This window comes from Gamsiella multidivaricata (assembly GCF_025024155.1).
Source record: "Gamsiella multidivaricata strain RSA 2152 chromosome Unknown BC939scaffold_44, whole genome shotgun sequence".
Lineage (NCBI taxonomy): Eukaryota > Fungi > Mortierellomycota > Mortierellomycetes > Mortierellales > Mortierellaceae > Gamsiella > Gamsiella multidivaricata.
Genome location: NW_026251752.1, coordinates 140857 through 155721, shown reverse-complemented (window position 1 = coordinate 155721; position 14865 = coordinate 140857). Strand labels below are relative to the sequence as shown.

General features: G+C 48.7%; 7 protein-coding genes across 7 annotated transcripts; 3 read left to right on the top strand and 4 right to left on the bottom strand.

Moving 5' to 3' along the window:
* Positions 1 to 806: 806 nt before the first annotated feature.
* On the top strand, positions 807 to 2701 carry BC939DRAFT_478258 (uncharacterized protein; the record flags this gene model as incomplete). The annotated part of the gene is made up of 5 exons (XM_051558747.1): positions 807 to 1250; positions 1397 to 1429; positions 1514 to 2110; positions 2233 to 2447; positions 2539 to 2701. The coding sequence occupies 5 exons, from the start codon at positions 807 to 809 to the stop codon at positions 2699 to 2701; spliced, it is 1452 nt and encodes a 483-aa protein (XP_051410906.1).
* A 525-nt stretch (positions 2702 to 3226) lies between these two features.
* BC939DRAFT_204831 (ATP-NAD kinase-like domain-containing protein) lies at positions 3227 to 4858 on the top strand. The gene is made up of 2 exons (XM_051550655.1): positions 3227 to 3391; positions 3584 to 4858. The coding sequence occupies exon 2, from the start codon at positions 3639 to 3641 to the stop codon at positions 4824 to 4826; it is 1188 nt and encodes a 395-aa protein (XP_051410905.1). The 5' UTR covers positions 3227 to 3391; positions 3584 to 3638; the 3' UTR covers positions 4827 to 4858.
* On the bottom strand, positions 4859 to 6165 carry BC939DRAFT_204814 (Phosphoribosylformimino-5-aminoimidazole carboxamide ribotide isomerase). The gene is made up of 5 exons (XM_051550654.1): positions 5985 to 6165; positions 5760 to 5878; positions 5560 to 5630; positions 5172 to 5451; positions 4859 to 5078 (listed from the first exon to the last, which is right to left on the bottom strand). Exons 1-5 carry the CDS (start codon positions 6101 to 6103, stop codon positions 4891 to 4893), a joined length of 777 nt encoding a protein of 258 aa, XP_051410904.1. The 5' UTR covers positions 6104 to 6165; the 3' UTR covers positions 4859 to 4890.
* Positions 6166 to 6256: 91 nt separating this feature from the next.
* BC939DRAFT_455474 (JAB1/Mov34/MPN/PAD-1 ubiquitin protease-domain-containing protein) lies at positions 6257 to 8771 on the top strand. Its single transcript, XM_051556201.1, has 10 exons — positions 6257 to 6416; positions 6524 to 6559; positions 6667 to 6789; positions 6906 to 6950; positions 7063 to 7105; positions 7205 to 7290; positions 7391 to 7443; positions 7535 to 7978; positions 8061 to 8214; positions 8315 to 8771. The coding sequence occupies exons 1-10, from the start codon at positions 6285 to 6287 to the stop codon at positions 8420 to 8422; spliced, it is 1224 nt and encodes a 407-aa protein (XP_051410903.1). The 5' UTR covers positions 6257 to 6284; the 3' UTR covers positions 8423 to 8771.
* On the bottom strand, positions 8772 to 10108 carry BC939DRAFT_455472 (regulator of volume decrease after cellular swelling-domain-containing protein). Its single transcript, XM_051556200.1, has 3 exons — positions 9929 to 10108; positions 9555 to 9826; positions 8772 to 9442 (listed from the first exon to the last, which is right to left on the bottom strand). Exons 1-3 carry the CDS (start codon positions 10063 to 10065, stop codon positions 8865 to 8867), a joined length of 987 nt encoding a protein of 328 aa, XP_051410902.1. The 5' UTR covers positions 10066 to 10108; the 3' UTR covers positions 8772 to 8864.
* A 160-nt stretch (positions 10109 to 10268) lies between these two features.
* On the bottom strand, positions 10269 to 12929 carry BC939DRAFT_455470 (transferase family-domain-containing protein). Its single transcript, XM_051556199.1, has 2 exons — positions 10941 to 12929; positions 10269 to 10842 (listed from the first exon to the last, which is right to left on the bottom strand). Exons 1-2 carry the CDS (start codon positions 12662 to 12664, stop codon positions 10347 to 10349), a joined length of 2220 nt encoding a protein of 739 aa, XP_051410901.1. The 5' UTR covers positions 12665 to 12929; the 3' UTR covers positions 10269 to 10346.
* Positions 12930 to 13110: 181 nt separating this feature from the next.
* Positions 13111 to 14821, bottom strand: BC939DRAFT_204728 (WD40-repeat-containing domain protein). The gene is made up of 6 exons (XM_051550652.1): positions 14720 to 14821; positions 14134 to 14633; positions 13808 to 14024; positions 13614 to 13723; positions 13414 to 13527; positions 13111 to 13321 (listed from the first exon to the last, which is right to left on the bottom strand). Exons 2-6 carry the CDS (start codon positions 14584 to 14586, stop codon positions 13190 to 13192), a joined length of 1026 nt encoding a protein of 341 aa, XP_051410900.1. The 5' UTR covers positions 14587 to 14633; positions 14720 to 14821; the 3' UTR covers positions 13111 to 13189.
* Positions 14822 to 14865: the final 44 nt, after the last annotated feature.

Sequence of the window (14865 nt, the reverse complement as noted above, 5' to 3'; positions counted from 1 at the left end):
GGGAAGGAGAGAAAGATGCAGCGGATTGTTTAATGGGCTGGTCATATCCTTGCATACAATGTCGCGGTAAAGCTATAGCACAACCTCTGCTGATTCCTCAACTGAGTTTCATCTAGGAGTGGGAAGTTTGGCCAATGGGCTCGAGCCTAGGCCCATGCATTGAACGATGCGTTCAAAAACTTCAGAATAAAGGCTTTATTCGTTTGAAAGCAGCCAATGCGGTTATGTCAGTTGGGTGTGCCTCAAGGCGAATGCTGCTACAGTTGTTATCTCGACGACATTTTGTTCCTTCAGAGCAACAAAGCAAATACCGCGTAAAAAAAAAAAAAAGGTCGACAGCAGCATTAAAGGAGCGGAAGTGAATGAGCACGAACGAGTGAGCTGGGTCGCGACTTACTGCAATTCTTATTTGGTCTAGAGGAGATGTCATCCACCGATATGCATTCATGCCGCGGTCCTTGTCCCTCATACCGCCTCGATTCCCCCCCTCCCCCCCTCTCCCTCCCTCTTGACTGTCGTTCTGTCCATCAACAAGGGAAGACTACCCATCCAGATTTCAGCGGTGCATGGGTGCTTAGAGCAAAGACATCCTATCGTTGGATGCAGCATACTTGTCCGTCGAGAAGACCAGCCCACAGCTGGCAACTTTTGTATAAATAATGCCAGCCTCCATGCTTGCTCTTCTGTCTCTTCTTTCTATAACTGTTCCTTATCCCCCTTTCACCTCACTCCCCACCAAAATTACTCCCTTAAGCCGACCTTCGTACTCTTCCCACTCTTTACCCCAGCCCTCCCTTTTTTACGCTATGATCAAGCTTGAGTCTGCCCAGAACGAGGCCCCCGCCGATCGCCTGGAAACCAAGGGCTTTGTGGGATCTCCAGTCGCGATCATCGATGGTGTCTCCTTCTCAGCTGATGCCTGGTCGAACTGGGGTCAGAACCTCTCCAGCCAGCCCGAGGCAACATTCTACCCGCACAGCCTGAAGGATCTCATGGTGATTGTCCGCGAGGCCAAGAACAACGACAAGAAGATTCGCTGCGCCGGCACGGGTCACTCCTGGTGTAGCAGCTCCGCCACGAGCGACTACTTGGTCTTGAATCACAACCTGAACAAGATCTATTCACCCAAGGAAGGGCAAGAGGGATGGACGGTAACGATCGAGAGTGGAGTTACGGTTGCGGAACTAGACCAGGCCCTTAGGCAGCATAACCCTCCTTTGGCGTTGCCTTCGAACGTTGTCCCGTCGACTGTAAGTGTGAAAATGATAAAGGATTTTGAACTGAGGATTGGTGTATGTGCAAGATATTGAGTCCGATCTCATGGGACGCACATAAATGAACTGTTTTAATGCAAAATTCGCTAACTTTTTTTTTCTACGACTTTTACCTTGGATAGGTGCGCTACGGAGGTGTCCTCAGCATGGGTTGCGTGAGTGATAACACGTATCGCCTTACTGTATGTTGATTGGAAGAGCACAATACTAACAACTGATATTAACGCATACTCGTGTAGCACGGAGTGTCCCTCAACTCGCGCACGATGTCGGACATGATCTCCGAGATGACCATCCTCAATGCCAACAACGAGCTTGTTACCTACTCTGAGCAAAAAGATCCCGAGGCCTTCTCAGCCGCATGCCTGAACCTCGGTCTCCTGGGCATCATCTACACGGCCACGCTCCGAGTCGAGGTCATGCATACCCGTCTCCTTGTCCGAGATTCGTACCCCACCTTGGAGTCCGTCTTTGAGGGGCCCGATGCCGGTCTTCGTGTGAAGGCCATGATCCTCAAGAACGATTCGACCGAGTTCTTGTACTGGCCCTTCAAGCATTTCATGAAACCTGACCAGAATGATGCGATTTGGATCAAGGAATGGGAACGTACGACCGCGCCGGCCGAGCCTGTGGATCCTTACAAGGACCAGCCGCCTACGGTCGATAACCCATTCTTCTCGATGCTTCATGTGGGCGAAAGGGTGCTCGAGATCCCAGAGGCGTTGCATTTCCAGCTTGGAGATGAAGTGACGACGGTGTTGGATGCCGGTGTGGCGTTTAAGGCTGATATGGACTTTAAGAACGTTGTCGAGTGCTGGAAGGAGCTTATTGCTAAGGTATGTACCCGTATTTGCATACAAGAGCTTCCATTTGATATTGACCTTTTAGTTCGTTAGTTGTTTTCCTAACAGGCTTTCGTGCTTTTTTTTATTTTATTTTTTATTTTTTTATTTTTCAGAACTGGGTATTCACAACAAGTATGCCGGAGCGTATGGGCACAGCGCTTGAAATGCGCATGATCAAGTCGTCGAACAAGTTGCTGTCGCCCCTGTACGACGAGGATCCCGAGGCCATCTACTGCATGATCAATGTCATAGCTGCCTCGGGTACTCCTGGATTTGAGGAGTATTCTGCAGGCATTGTCACTGATTGGATCGAGAAATACAACGCCAAGTATGTCCTTGCGGCCTGCAATGGTCTCCTTTTATTATTTCGTTAGCGTATGAGTGAAACTGACCAATCCTCCTCTTTTTCTATCAAATAGACCTCACTGGCCAAAGATGTGGGAGAGTGTTCCGAACATTGTCCCATACTTGCGCCGCGAGTACGGAGACCGCCTGGTTCGATTCAACCACATTCGCAAACTCCAAGATCCGAGCGACGTTTTTGTGAACGGTACCTGGAAGCCCCTTCTTCAGGATCTCTAAGAAAAAAAGAAAAAAAGAGCGCGTCTTGGACGCGTCAAAATCAAAGAAGCTTCGGTTTGTACATAACAATTTGTTTAGAAAGTGTAAATACCCTCTCCTCTATATATCTCATTTCGATGAAATAAAGACGATTTATTATAGCAATATATGAGCTTATACGAGGCCTCTTTGATCTGGACCTAGAGGAGGAGTTCGGAGGAAGGAGCTACTGCTTTGGTATAGCTGAGATGGGTAGCGCCGTGTACACTTCGCCATCGGGCGCCTATCATAAACAAGCTGCAATCCCAACGATATATGTTTTCTAATTCAATAAATAAGGCTGTATGTTTAACGTATAAACTAGATAAATCGCCCTCGACCAGCTACATCCAACAGCACCTTGCTGGACAACGTGGACAAATTGTCACCGTCCCCCAGCCAGTTGAGAATAGCTTCGTATTCTGCAGGTCCCAACGTGGGTCCTTATCGTCGGACTCGTTAAAACTAGCGTATTCCTCTGATGAACCAATGCCGCCATCCCCTTGTGTAAAGTGCTGCTGCCCTGTTGCGCACAGCAAGCGTTTTGTCAGGGGTGGTGGGCTGTTCACACGGTTCCTGAAAACGTGTGAAAGAAGACGCACCTTTCCCAGCGGGTTACCCCACGGTGCTACTGGCATTTGAATGGCTGTCCTCCTATGGCCTTGGAAAAAGGTAAAGATTGCTCCATGTGAATTGTGATCGAATAGGATGATCGCTACAAGGATTGGAATATTGCAGCTGCGCTGGACAAGAGTAAAGACTATTGTGTCTGGACATGTCCGCTACGTGCATGGATATACCGCGTCATTTATAAAAAAAACTCAATTAATTTTTTTTTTGAATGGTCTCCGCGTTGCTCATCAGCATCGTCATTCACCAACCTTTTCCATTCACCAGAGCTCATTCCGATTCTACAGCCATGGGCATCCTTCCAACCTCAGACAAGTTCCCGCTCCTCGTCGTCCTGAACCCGAGCGCAGGACTGAAACAGGGCCAGAAAATCTTTGCAAAGACCGTTCAACCGGCAATCGATAACTCAGGCACGGCCGTTCGTCTCATCGAGACCTCAGCCCGCGGCTTCGCCCAAACCTACTTCAAAGACAATATCCAACAAATCCTCGCCGATCTCTGTCAGTCTCTAGTAACGACAGCCAGCAACAGGGGAGGACCGCAGCCCGTGCATCCCACGAGCGCAACGCTTCGAGTCATGGTCATGGGTGGTGATGGAACAGTTCACGAGACCGTCAATGGCATCCTTGAAGGTCTGAAAGGCTCTTCCTTTGTCTCGGACGGTTTCCGGCCGAAAATCGAGCTCTCTGTCGTTCCTACTGGTACCGGAAACGCTATTGCTACAAGCCTCGGCGTGACGACCGTTCAGGAAGCTATTGAACGGTTCCAGGCAGGGGCGGTCATTCCATTGCGGGTCGTCAAGGTTTCTACTCGGCCACAAGAATCAAATGACCAACCAGCGGCGGCAAATGGATGGAAAACGCATGTGTACACAGTCGTGGTCAACAGCTTTGGGCTTCACTGCGCAACCGTCCATGATGCAGAAGGATACAGAGGCCTTGGTAATCTGCGGTTCAAGATCGCGGCCCTCAAGAACATCTTCCTATTGAAGCAATACGAAGCACGGTTGGATTTCTATGGACCTGTTCAGAGATATGATCGCCCCCTGCAGAAACTGGTCGCGACGGTCGAGAGTGATACGGAGGAGGTCCCGAATGCCTCCAGCAACAGCCCTTCGTTCACACTCTCGGGACCGTTTACGTACCTCATGTTTTCCAAGCAGGCCTCTCTCGAGCCAGGGTTCAAACCGACGCCCTTGGCCAAGACCTCAGACGGATGGCTGGATGTGTTGGCAGTACAGAATGTGGGTCGCAGTGCTATACTCCAGGTCTTGGAGGGTATCATCAACGACGGACAGCATGTGCAGCACGAGAAGGTCGAATACTACAAGGCCAAGATTGTGGAACTGGAAACGCCCAAAAATGGACGTCTTTGCATCGATGGAGAATTCATGGACATCGCGGCAGGGCCTCAGGGCAGGGTTAAGTTCGAAGTATCCTCGGATCCAAACATCCAGCTCTTCCATGTTTACTCGTAAAAAAAAAAAAGTGCCTCAAATAGCAAGTTTATATTATACACAGCAATAGACTATGTCGAACTGTTCAAATTATGGCCTCGTTCCATGCAACACATTCTTCGAACTTGACAGTCTTTCCGCCAAAGACATCCAATGCACTTCCGTAGGTCAGGTCAACCTTGCCATGAGAGAGCCGGTTCACTAGCTCCAGATCGCTCAGAGCATTTGCGCCACCTGCATATGTCGTAGGAATCGTCGTCCACTCGCCCAGCGCTGCATGAAGCCCAGTAAGATGTTCAAAAATCAACAACAAATAGCATTGCACTGCGGGAAAAAAAAAAAGGAAAAGACACAAGGACATCTCACCTTTGACAAGATCCTGATCGATTCCTTTACAGAGCCCCTCAACGTCAGCGGCATGGACCAAGAACTCGGAGCAATGATCAGCCAAGATGTCTAAGGACTCCTTATTCACCTTCATATCCGTCATGGTTTGCCATTTGTCCATGGCGACAATCCACTCGTTATCACGCTTCCTGCAGCTGACATCGACGACGAGCCTGTCCTTTCCCACGGCCTTAGAAAGGGCCTGTAACCGTTCGAGCGAGAACTTGCCGCCCGGAAACAGATATGAAGTGACAATCACCTAGAAAAAAAAATGTGTTTGAAAGAATCAGATAACTTTGATCTGACCGGAGGTCGTGATCAAACAATGGAATGCTTTTATCCATCGTCGTGTTATATTAAGTAATACCTTGGCTGCTCCGGCTTCAACCCATGATTGAGCATTGTCTAATGTGATCCCACCACCGAGTTGGAGACCGTCTAAAGGCGATTGTTTTTTTTTTTTTTTTTTTTTTTTTTGAGTGGTTGAATGTGATAAGGTTAATGGGTGACTCAATCAGATCCCACACTCCACGTCCAACTGATAAGTGAAAAGAATCTTTGTCGCACCTGGCCAGGTGCGAAGGCATTCCTTTGCAGCCTCATCATTTCCTGGTCCCAGTTTGATGACATGTGCACCTATCAGATTGTTATCCTTGTACAGTTGAGCGTAGTAACTAGGCGGTTCACTGCAACATAGGATTGTCAATTGAAAGAAAAATGTCAGAGCTTTCATACGACCATAGCTCGGAGAATTATTTTTTGGAATAGGCGTGAGGAAAGATGTAGGTGTACTTGGAGACGAAGTTGGTCTTGAGCTGCGACTGGTCCTTGTCGTTGAGGGACCCGCCAACGATCTGCTTGACCTGACCCGAGTGCAGGTCGATGCAAGGACGGAATGCAGTACGAGACATGGTCTGATCAACTGGAATGGAGCTGAGGATTGGAGTTGAAGGTGGAAGAGAGTATACTCCCCTTGGGGGCGAACAACCTGCAAAAGTCGATCTGATGTGACAGCCATGTTTGGTGTGGGTGGGACAAAAGCCCAGCTTGCTTTGTCTTTTAACCTTTTCAGTAACTCCATCCCTCTCACCAATGGCATCCTACATCCCCACGACCAACCCATTCCACCCAGACAACATGTCACGGTCCTCCTCCCTCTCCAGAGTGCTGGTCCAGTCCAACGTCCTCCACATCCTGCTCGCTCACGCTCTGTCCACCGAAAAAGTAAGGTTTCCCGTTCATATTCCATGTTCGCTTGCCATCAACCGCCGCGTCCTTGAAGGAATGGACCGCCCCAGAAACACTAATGCAATGACCTTGCTTTTGAATAGGAAGAGATCATGGGAATGCTTATGGGCGACTGGATCGTACGTTATTCACTAAAAGACACCATATCATCACTGGAGACCAGGCAACTGCAAATAAGCTAAACAGCGCTTTGGATATATGTCGCAACTCTTCGCTCATTTAATAGAAAGAGGGTGCGACGGAAATCGCACGCGTTGATGGCGTCTCGTTGCTCACCCGGTCAGAAAAACGCAAGGACCGTGTCGAGATTGGACCTGAGCAATTGACTATGGCGGCTATTGAGGCAGAGGTACAAATTCGTCCAACCGTCGACTTCTGCGGATGGGGCTTTTTCTTGGTCAAAACCCTCTTCGAGGATGCACAGTGCCGAGACTTATACCTCATTCCCTTATACCGATCGAATAGGAAATTACAAAGGCAACCGGAAAGACTACACGCGTTATTGGATGGGTACGGATTCGCGGGACATGCTTCGCAATATGGGAATGACTTTTTGACGACACTGAAATGTAGCCTCGGCCATGGTTCTCATCGATCTGTGGTTCTATTTTGACGCCCATAGTACCATAGCCATCCTCATATCACCGTGTTCCCATCGCACGTTGGTAAGATCAGCTCATTTGGATTCACGCGCGTAATATAGAATTGCATGGAGAGGACTGCATACTGACATGGCGTGCTACTTTCTCTGACGAATACATCAGATCTTCGCACACAGCTGTCGCAGCAACTCATGGACCAGAGGTTCATCGGCATGATCGTATCGTGCTTCAGCACCGACAGCGAGCTTGTAATATACTGTTGAACTTCATTCTGAAGGGCTACACTTGAAAGGCAATGTCAGTTTTGGCACCTCGTACTGATCATGGTCTGTAACTCGTCTCTCTTAGTCCAACAAGATCCAAGTGACATGTTTCCAGTCTAGGCCATCAGACGGCGCCTCGTAAGCATTCAGCATGGATGGAAGTGCGCCGCACGAAAGAATACGATATCATCATCAACTAAGCCAAGCTTCTGTTTCTTTGTTTGTGTAGCTGCCAGCATATCAAACTACCATTCAGCGTGCTGAACGAAAATCCGCTAGATTCTCTCACACTACCCAAACTTCTCGAAATTCCTGAGCGCATATTCGACGAGCAGCGCCAATCATTCTACAAATCTATACCCATGTCGACTCCAGCACCGCACGACTCTCCATTCTTTACCAGCCATGCAGTATCGCCGCCCGAGCGACCCAATAGCTCGAACAGTGGAAAGGGTTCAGGCGGAAGAGAAGAGAAGCGTCGGCTGTTTTCATTGCCGTCTACAAAAGCATTCTCATTCTCGTCATCGTCCCAAGGCCAAAAGGATCGGGAGGGTGACACGATCATGTCGCCAACGTCTGAGAGTGAAGTGGAGGAGCATTTCTCGGTGGCGAAGAGGAGCAAGAATGACCGTGGATCGATGGATGATATCCCTGCAGAGGAGTTGAGCACAAAGTAAGGGCGCAACAATTTGGTCCGCATAAGGGGTTGTTGACGTCGATACTGATACTACATCTCGGTGGATGAAATTGTATAGGTATATCAATCAAAAGACAATGTCGCTACCGGACCGGATGACATTGATCAGGAACTCTGGCGTGTATGTTCAATCATTGTCAAGTCTTGTCGACAATCTGGTCGGACCCACGCTACAGATGCTTGTCGACCGCCAGCAGTACAACCTATCCCTGGTAAGAAAGACTGACACATCTATATGTTCAATTATGTTATTGTCCCAGAACTAACGCTCTCTTTACTATTTCATTTTTCTTCGCTTACATCAACCTATAGCTTGAATCGCTCCAAATCCAGAAACAGGCATTGCTGCATCAAATCAAGTCAGTAGGGACGCTTCCTTTAGAGGAAGAAGGCGATCTTGTCGACTTCTCGGACTCTTAGTCCAAACATGTATCTCATGCCAGATCTGAATTAAAAACGAACATTCTGTGTCCGTTATGCCAATCTTTCTCTTGAGAGATTGAAAAGTGTATTTTAAATTCAACTATATCATCGACTACACATCCTTGTCTTCCTCGTCTGCATCCTCGTGTGTGTCGTCGTTTTCCGGCTTGGGAGCAAGTCCATACGGATCCTGCACCAGATTCTCCATCCGTGCCAGCGCAGCCTGTCAAAAAATGTGTCAGGAGGTGCAAAAGTTGTAGATCAAACGAAAAAAGGAAGGGCACAGTGAGCACGCATAAAGAAGCATTCAAGAACCGATCCAAAGACAAAAATAAATAAAAATAGGTTGTTGCTTTAATGATGCTTTGTTGCTTTTGAGGTTGGATAACAACCACGTTGTCGGCGATGGAATGCCATGGGTGTATGGTATCGTGGTGCTCTAGTAAGCGCGCCACATTTTCGAGCGCGCCTCCTGAACCTGCTCTTCTGTATATTCCTGCTGCGGTTCCTGCGCACCATCCGCCTCAACTGCTGTTCCTGCTGTCGCCATATCCTGATCCTCTGGCTGCGCTTCTACACCCAGATCCTGCCGTCCCCGTTTTCCTTGCGTCTGTGTCTGTTCCTGACTTTGATTCTGCTGCCAGTGGTGAAGAGTTACCTGACCCTGCTCGCTCAACTCGAACTTTGCGTCCGTCTCGGGGTTACCCGTGTACCATTCGCCGCTCTGCAGATCGATCGCTGGTACCTGCTCAATCTCTTCCTGTTCTGCTGCCACTCCCGCTGCCATTGATGACGAAGATACTGATGAAGAAGAAGGCGGGGCGACGACGCCAATAGCAGTGGTACTGGAGGATTTGGGGATGTAGCCGCCCTGGATATCGGCGTCCGCAAAGAGTCCGTCATGATCGTTTTCGTCGTCTTCGTATAGAGCGTCTTCGTCCATGAGATAATCATCGTCGGCTTCTTCATCCTGGTGGAGCGAGGCGCAATAAGATAGGTTCTCGTAAATTGTGTCCACTACAGTACCACCATTCCATTCCACGAATGACAAACGAAGAAAAAAAAATTAGCAAAGCGATGATATTTGGCAGTTGTTTTTTTGGTTTCCCTGATGTGAAAAATAACTTACAGGATGACACGTCGGCGGGTACGAAACTCAATTCCAAAACCGCATCTTCCTCCTCATCCTCCTCCTCCTCTTCTTTCTCAGCGCTGGTACCATTACTGGAATGCCCGTTCGCCACGTTCGTCTTCGCGGGCTCAGATGAGGCCAAAGAACCTTCGAGTTGACAATAGATACTCGGTCCAACATGCGATTCGCGCGCGATCGCATGGATAATGATCGACGGATAGGGGATCGCGAAACCTGCATTCGACGCCGTCGAGAAGTAATACAAACACCTAATTTTTTAAAAGAAATGTAATCAATGATTCATAGAGCTTGCACAGAACACACGCACACCTTATTCTTTTCAGCTGAGAAAATACAGTTAAAAAACTTACTCGTCAGCGATAAAGAGTGTGCCAGGGTGCTGGATCAGTGTCGACACGGGCGTGACATGGAGTGTAACATTTTCCTGAGTGTAGCGGATATGTGCTTCGGTTGCCGAAGGTGCCTGGCGGATGATGGTGATGGTCATGGCGGAGCAGGAGTAGAAGTAGGCAATTGCAATTGGAAAGAGAGGAAGTATTGTGGCAACAGGTTTTGTCAATAAGTCAATAAGTCAATAAGCGCAAAGTTGTGACTGTATTACATGTGCACAGCAAAGGGACCCTTCATACTTGGAGTCGATCCACTGGTCCTTGTTTAGGAAAAGGACATGGACATGGACATGGATATATATGGTGTAGAACATGAAGGAGACGTATGGTTTATCACTGATGTTTAGGCCAAGAAAAAACCTCTTCTTGGCAATAACATCTATACTACCTCCCATCCACCGCCATTCTCTAGAAGACTCTCCATAAACCCTCGATGGACCTTCTCAAAGTCCTGCAGATGTTCGCCCTGCAGTCCAAGGTACACATCCACACCTGCCTCACCAACACCCGCCGAGCCGCTGCTGCTACCAACACCACTCGCCCCACTATATGAAGGCGCGCTATCCATGATAATGCACATACCCTCGCCTCCTCCAAATCCACCTTGACCAATTCGGACCTTCGTAGGACATCCCTGTCCAAAGTCAGGTGAGTACATGCTCAGCTTGCGGAACGACCATACCATGAAATCGTCTCCGAATGGATTGTTGCTATCCGCCTCAATCAAATGTGGGTACTCTTGCTTCTGAATCCAGCTAATAGATGACCGAATCTGCTCAGGCGTCTGCAACAAAAGTTCGTCTCGCAGCAATCGCGATGGAAGCGACAGGGGTGTCGTCAGCAGCGAATGCACCGGCATCTGAACAAATATCGACCTATGCAACCAATCATTGAATCATGGATGATTAGTGAGTTGAAGTAAGGCAATCCTCTTAGGAAAAGAGCTTTATCGATGATGACATAAAGGACTTACAAGATTGCATTGCCGATAAATCCTTCAGGAATAGCGGGCTTCAGTCGGTTCCGTATATCCATGACAACTCCACACATCAGCTTGCAATCCGGCTCCATCCTTCGCGCGATCGTCGACATCTTCCACAGGTAAGCAATCAACGAGTCACCCGTAGACACCCACTTGTCACTGATCTCCTTATCATCCGCCGCACAGGCTGCTGCTGCGATGTTCTGCTCTGATGCCAGCTTCTTGATCCGCTCCAGTTGCCCTGCCGTAAAATGGAAAAGGTGGAGGTTCCCTCCTTCCGACTCTGTCTCTGCGCTCGCACTCCCCAGGATTTGGCTCCTATCAAGCTGATCTGGAATATCCTCCGCAGGTCCTTCGAGCTGCTCCGCATGATCCACAACCACTACTGGGATATCAGCTGCGCCACAATGCACAGTCCCTGCAGCCTCATCTGACCCCGCATGAAGCAATTGCATCTGTCTCTGTGCCTGTTCAAGATTGAGGCTGCGCCCTGGTCCGTCCTCCTTATCCTCACTAATAATGCCCTCCTCGTCGCTGTCGATATCATCTTCATTTTCCGCGTGCAGGTCCATCTCGCCAAGGCCTCTATCGAGTTCGTTATCCAAACTGTTGTCGAACAAGATCGGTGGAGGTGGCGAATTGTTGACACGTTGATGCCGATAGACACCATTGGGTCCATGATCCTCGCCATGCTTTTCCAAAAACGATCGATCCAAGATCGGATACGGCGCAAAATCCTTTCCCTGAGTAATCTTTGACCAGGCATCCATAAATGAGACCAGCGAAGTCGCATCCATGGCGGCCGAATCCATGGCAACGCCCATGATCAATGAGTGGTCCTGGGTATACGTGAGCTGGACGCTCAACAGAGGAGGATCGCGAAGCGAGGCTGGGTAGAGTCCGACAGGGAATAGATGTGGTGGCAGGACTGCATCTTGATAGTCGCCTTGACGGATCTGTTCCATGGTCACAGTCGTATCAGCCACTGCAAAGAGAACGCCTCGATCGTTGCATTCGATGTAGGGTCGAACGGAACTAGTGATGAATTCCTGGCCGCTGTTGCAGAGTCGTCCTGCCAAGGGAACGAAATCGGAGAGGACCAAGGCCAAGGACGCTTGCAGAAGCATAGGGTCCATGAACGGAGACTGGTGATAATGATAGTGGTGACGGGATTTGAAGCCCGCCTTCCTTTTCGAAGTTGGTGGCGAAGTGACCGTAGGTGAGAGCACTGGAAAAGATGTGACGCCCGCTGCCGATCCACTCGAAGACGATGAGGACGAAATCGGCGAGAAGGATCCTTGACTGGCGCTGGTGCTGTTGCTGTTCTTGTTGCTGTTGATGGCGATGTCGATAAAGCTGCTGCTCGCTTCAAAAAAGTACAGTAGGCGGGTATAGATACGAGGTTTTGCAAGATCGACGCTCGAGAGATGCACTCGTGGATAGCGCATTCCTCCTGAAGAGACCCTGTCAGCAAGAGAAGCATTGCTCTCTGTTTCAGGAATGGCTTCGAGTTCTGTGGGGGTAATTGGCTGTACCAACTGGCGGTAACGTAGTCTTGTCGATGGAGATAAGCGGGAGCGGAGTGAGTACGAGGACGGCGACCGACTAGCGACGAAGGTTCCTGTGGCTACGGTCGGGTTTGAGGGACTCGAGGAGGACTCTAGGGACCTGGACCCGTTCTTCTCCAGCTCGTTGGAGGCTCGTTGTGTTGTCATAGCAGCAACCTGTGTATGCGAGTACGAGGGCGTTCTTGGCAATCAAGGAATCAGCTTTACGTAGAGAAGTTGAGTAAACACAGGCACTGGTACAGAGAAAAAAAGCGAAATAAAGGGGGAAGAAGAAATGGGAAATGTGTTTGTTATAGCTGTTTGAGGAATGGGATGGAAGAATGGATGGATGGATGGATGGATGGATGGATGGATGGATGGCGAAGAAGGAAGGAGTGATGGCGTGAAAAGAATGATCTGAAGTGGGATTAGAATAAAGGCGGTGAAGCAAGTAAGGAAAAAGTCGACTTTTTTTTGTCCCACTGTCCAGTCAAGGGGAACAGAAAGAAGACAGGTGTGTCCTCTTATGATTAAGTGTGTAGTTGGTAAGTTGGCTGGGTTGAGCTGGGACAATTCACCCCTGTGTTTCTGCATCCCATGCATGGTAAGTCTATGCCCTAGAATATAGTCCCTCTCTTTTTTTCTTTTTCTTTTTACTCGATTTATTGGTGTAAATGTACATAGACGAGTTCGTCACCGACTCCATAGCCGCACTGTCGAATCCTGCCCTCCAGAGGCAAGAACCGAATCACTGAACCGCACACACTCAACCACATTCGTATGTCCCGTGTAATACGAATGCTGTTGTGCAACCCGATCGTATATCTGCAGGCACAAATAATAATATCTTTGTTAGTTAATGATCCGACATGTCATCGCTACGACAACACGTAGACAGCAATTGCTCGCCAACTCACCTTGAGGCTCTCTCCGGATCCGATAATTATCTTGGACAGATCGAACCGCAGACTGTTTACAGGATCATCGTACTGCAAAATCTCCTGAATGCCTCCTGTTCTCAGATCCCAGATCTACGATTGGTAAATTATGTCATTAGAAAGCACATGCTTCATATGATCTCCTTAAGAACACAATCGCAAAGGCACCGACGACTCACTCTAACACTCTTATCCATGCTTCCGCTCACGACATGGTACTCATCGAACTGCAACGAGGTCACAGGCCCGGTGTGACCGACCAGAGTACGGTGCGATTGACCCGAGCGAACTAAATTCAAGAAAGAGTTAGTGGCATGTTTAACATACTACACCTGGCCATGACGCTCATAAGTAAAAAAACCTTTCCACTTACGATCCCACATGCGGAGTGCGCCATCAATGGTGCCGCTGCAAAGCGCGTATTGCCAAAACTGCAGACTACCGACGAAGCGGTTGGTCGTGAGATCATAGTCCATCCAATCTGCCCACGAGTTCGAAGTTCCCATTGCCCAGAGTAGATCCATTGTCAGCACACATTGTCCCGTAGTCATATCCCATTCCTTGATCGTCTTGTCGTTCGAACCCGAGAGCTATAGTGAGCAATACGGTTTGAAATAGATAGCACATAGTATTTAGTGCACTGTTCTTTAGGAGAATATCCTAATGTCAATATAGCCGATGCGTTCGCGAGTACAGTACCAGTTTCTGATCTTCGTAATAAAGGCAAGTGACGGGTCCAGTATGGCTATTCAAGGTACTCGTCCAGCAGTTATCAAGAGTTGTCAATGTGTCGATCGATGGCCTCGAATACTCGTCCGGTGAAAATACAGGAGAGCCTCCGTTGATCTTGCCAGAACGGCTGCTGGAGTCCGATGGGGTCGGTGAGCCGTCTCGGGTGACCTGGGCATGAGTAAGATCTGTAAGGTCCCAAATCCTGATCGATTTGTCCCTGGATCCTGTCACAAGCGTGTTCTGGAAGAGCTGCATACATTCGACATAGTCTTCATGGCCAGGCAATTGACCCAGACACTTGAATGTTGTCAGATCCCAGACACGTGTTGTATTGTCCTTTGATGCAGTTACCAGGGCTCCGTAAGGTCCATTCAGATCTAATGATGTGATTACTCCATCGTGTCCATAAAACGTGTGCATGCAGGTTCCAGAATCCCGGGTCTCTTCTCTGTATCCCAATTGAAGAGCTGAGGACGAAAAAAATAAATTCTTAGACATAGTTGGTCACAAAGCGCCATACATTGCAACATCAATTTGCCGAACAATGACATACGTTCACCATCCTGAGTCGTTGCTGTTGCTCCTTCAGAAACTGATGCCAACTTTTCATTCAGTTCGCCCACTATGAACAAAAGGATATTTTGCTTAGCACTTTGCGACGCACAAAGGAATAATCTTCCTTTTCAGTTTCCACACTCA

Coding starts and splice junctions, on each gene's coding strand:
- BC939DRAFT_204814 (XM_051550654.1), bottom strand. CDS start 6,103: ATGTCTCGTACTGCATTCCGTCCTTGCATCGACCTGCACTCGGGTCAG. Junction 5,452..5,559: donor TTGAAGCCGGAGCAGCCAAG/GTATTACTTAAT, acceptor TTTTTTTTCTAG/GTGATTGTCACTTCATATCT. Junction 5,079..5,171: donor CGATCAGGATCTTGTCAAAG/GTGAGATGTCCT, acceptor GGCTTCATGCAG/CGCTGGGCGAGTGGACGACG.
- BC939DRAFT_455474 (XM_051556201.1), top strand. CDS start 6,285: ATGGCATCCTACATCCCCACGACCAACCCATTCCACCCAGACAACATG. Junction 7,291..7,390: donor TCAGCACCGACAGCGAGCTT/GTAATATACTGT, acceptor CGTCTCTCTTAG/TCCAACAAGATCCAAGTGAC. Junction 8,215..8,314: donor AGCAGTACAACCTATCCCTG/GTAAGAAAGACT, acceptor ATCAACCTATAG/CTTGAATCGCTCCAAATCCA.
- BC939DRAFT_204831 (XM_051550655.1), top strand. CDS start 3,639: ATGGGCATCCTTCCAACCTCAGACAAGTTCCCGCTCCTCGTCGTCCTG.
- BC939DRAFT_204728 (XM_051550652.1), bottom strand. CDS start 14,586: ATGCACACGTTTTATGGACACGATGGAGTAATCACATCATTAGATCTG. Junction 14,025..14,133: donor ATTACGAAGATCAGAAACTG/GTACTGTACTCG, acceptor TGCTCACTATAG/CTCTCGGGTTCGAACGACAA. Junction 13,724..13,807: donor CGCACTCCGCATGTGGGATC/GTAAGTGGAAAG, acceptor TCTTGAATTTAG/TTCGCTCGGGTCAATCGCAC.
- BC939DRAFT_455470 (XM_051556199.1), bottom strand. CDS start 12,664: ATGACAACACAACGAGCCTCCAACGAGCTGGAGAAGAACGGGTCCAGG. Junction 10,843..10,940: donor TTTATCGGCAATGCAATCTT/GTAAGTCCTTTA, acceptor TTGGTTGCATAG/GTCGATATTTGTTCAGATGC.
- BC939DRAFT_455472 (XM_051556200.1), bottom strand. CDS start 10,065: ATGACCATCACCATCATCCGCCAGGCACCTTCGGCAACCGAAGCACAT. Junction 9,827..9,928: donor ACACTCTTTATCGCTGACGA/GTAAGTTTTTTA, acceptor TTAAAAAATTAG/GTGTTTGTATTACTTCTCGA. Junction 9,443..9,554: donor ACCCGCCGACGTGTCATCCT/GTAAGTTATTTT, acceptor GTGGTACTGTAG/TGGACACAATTTACGAGAAC.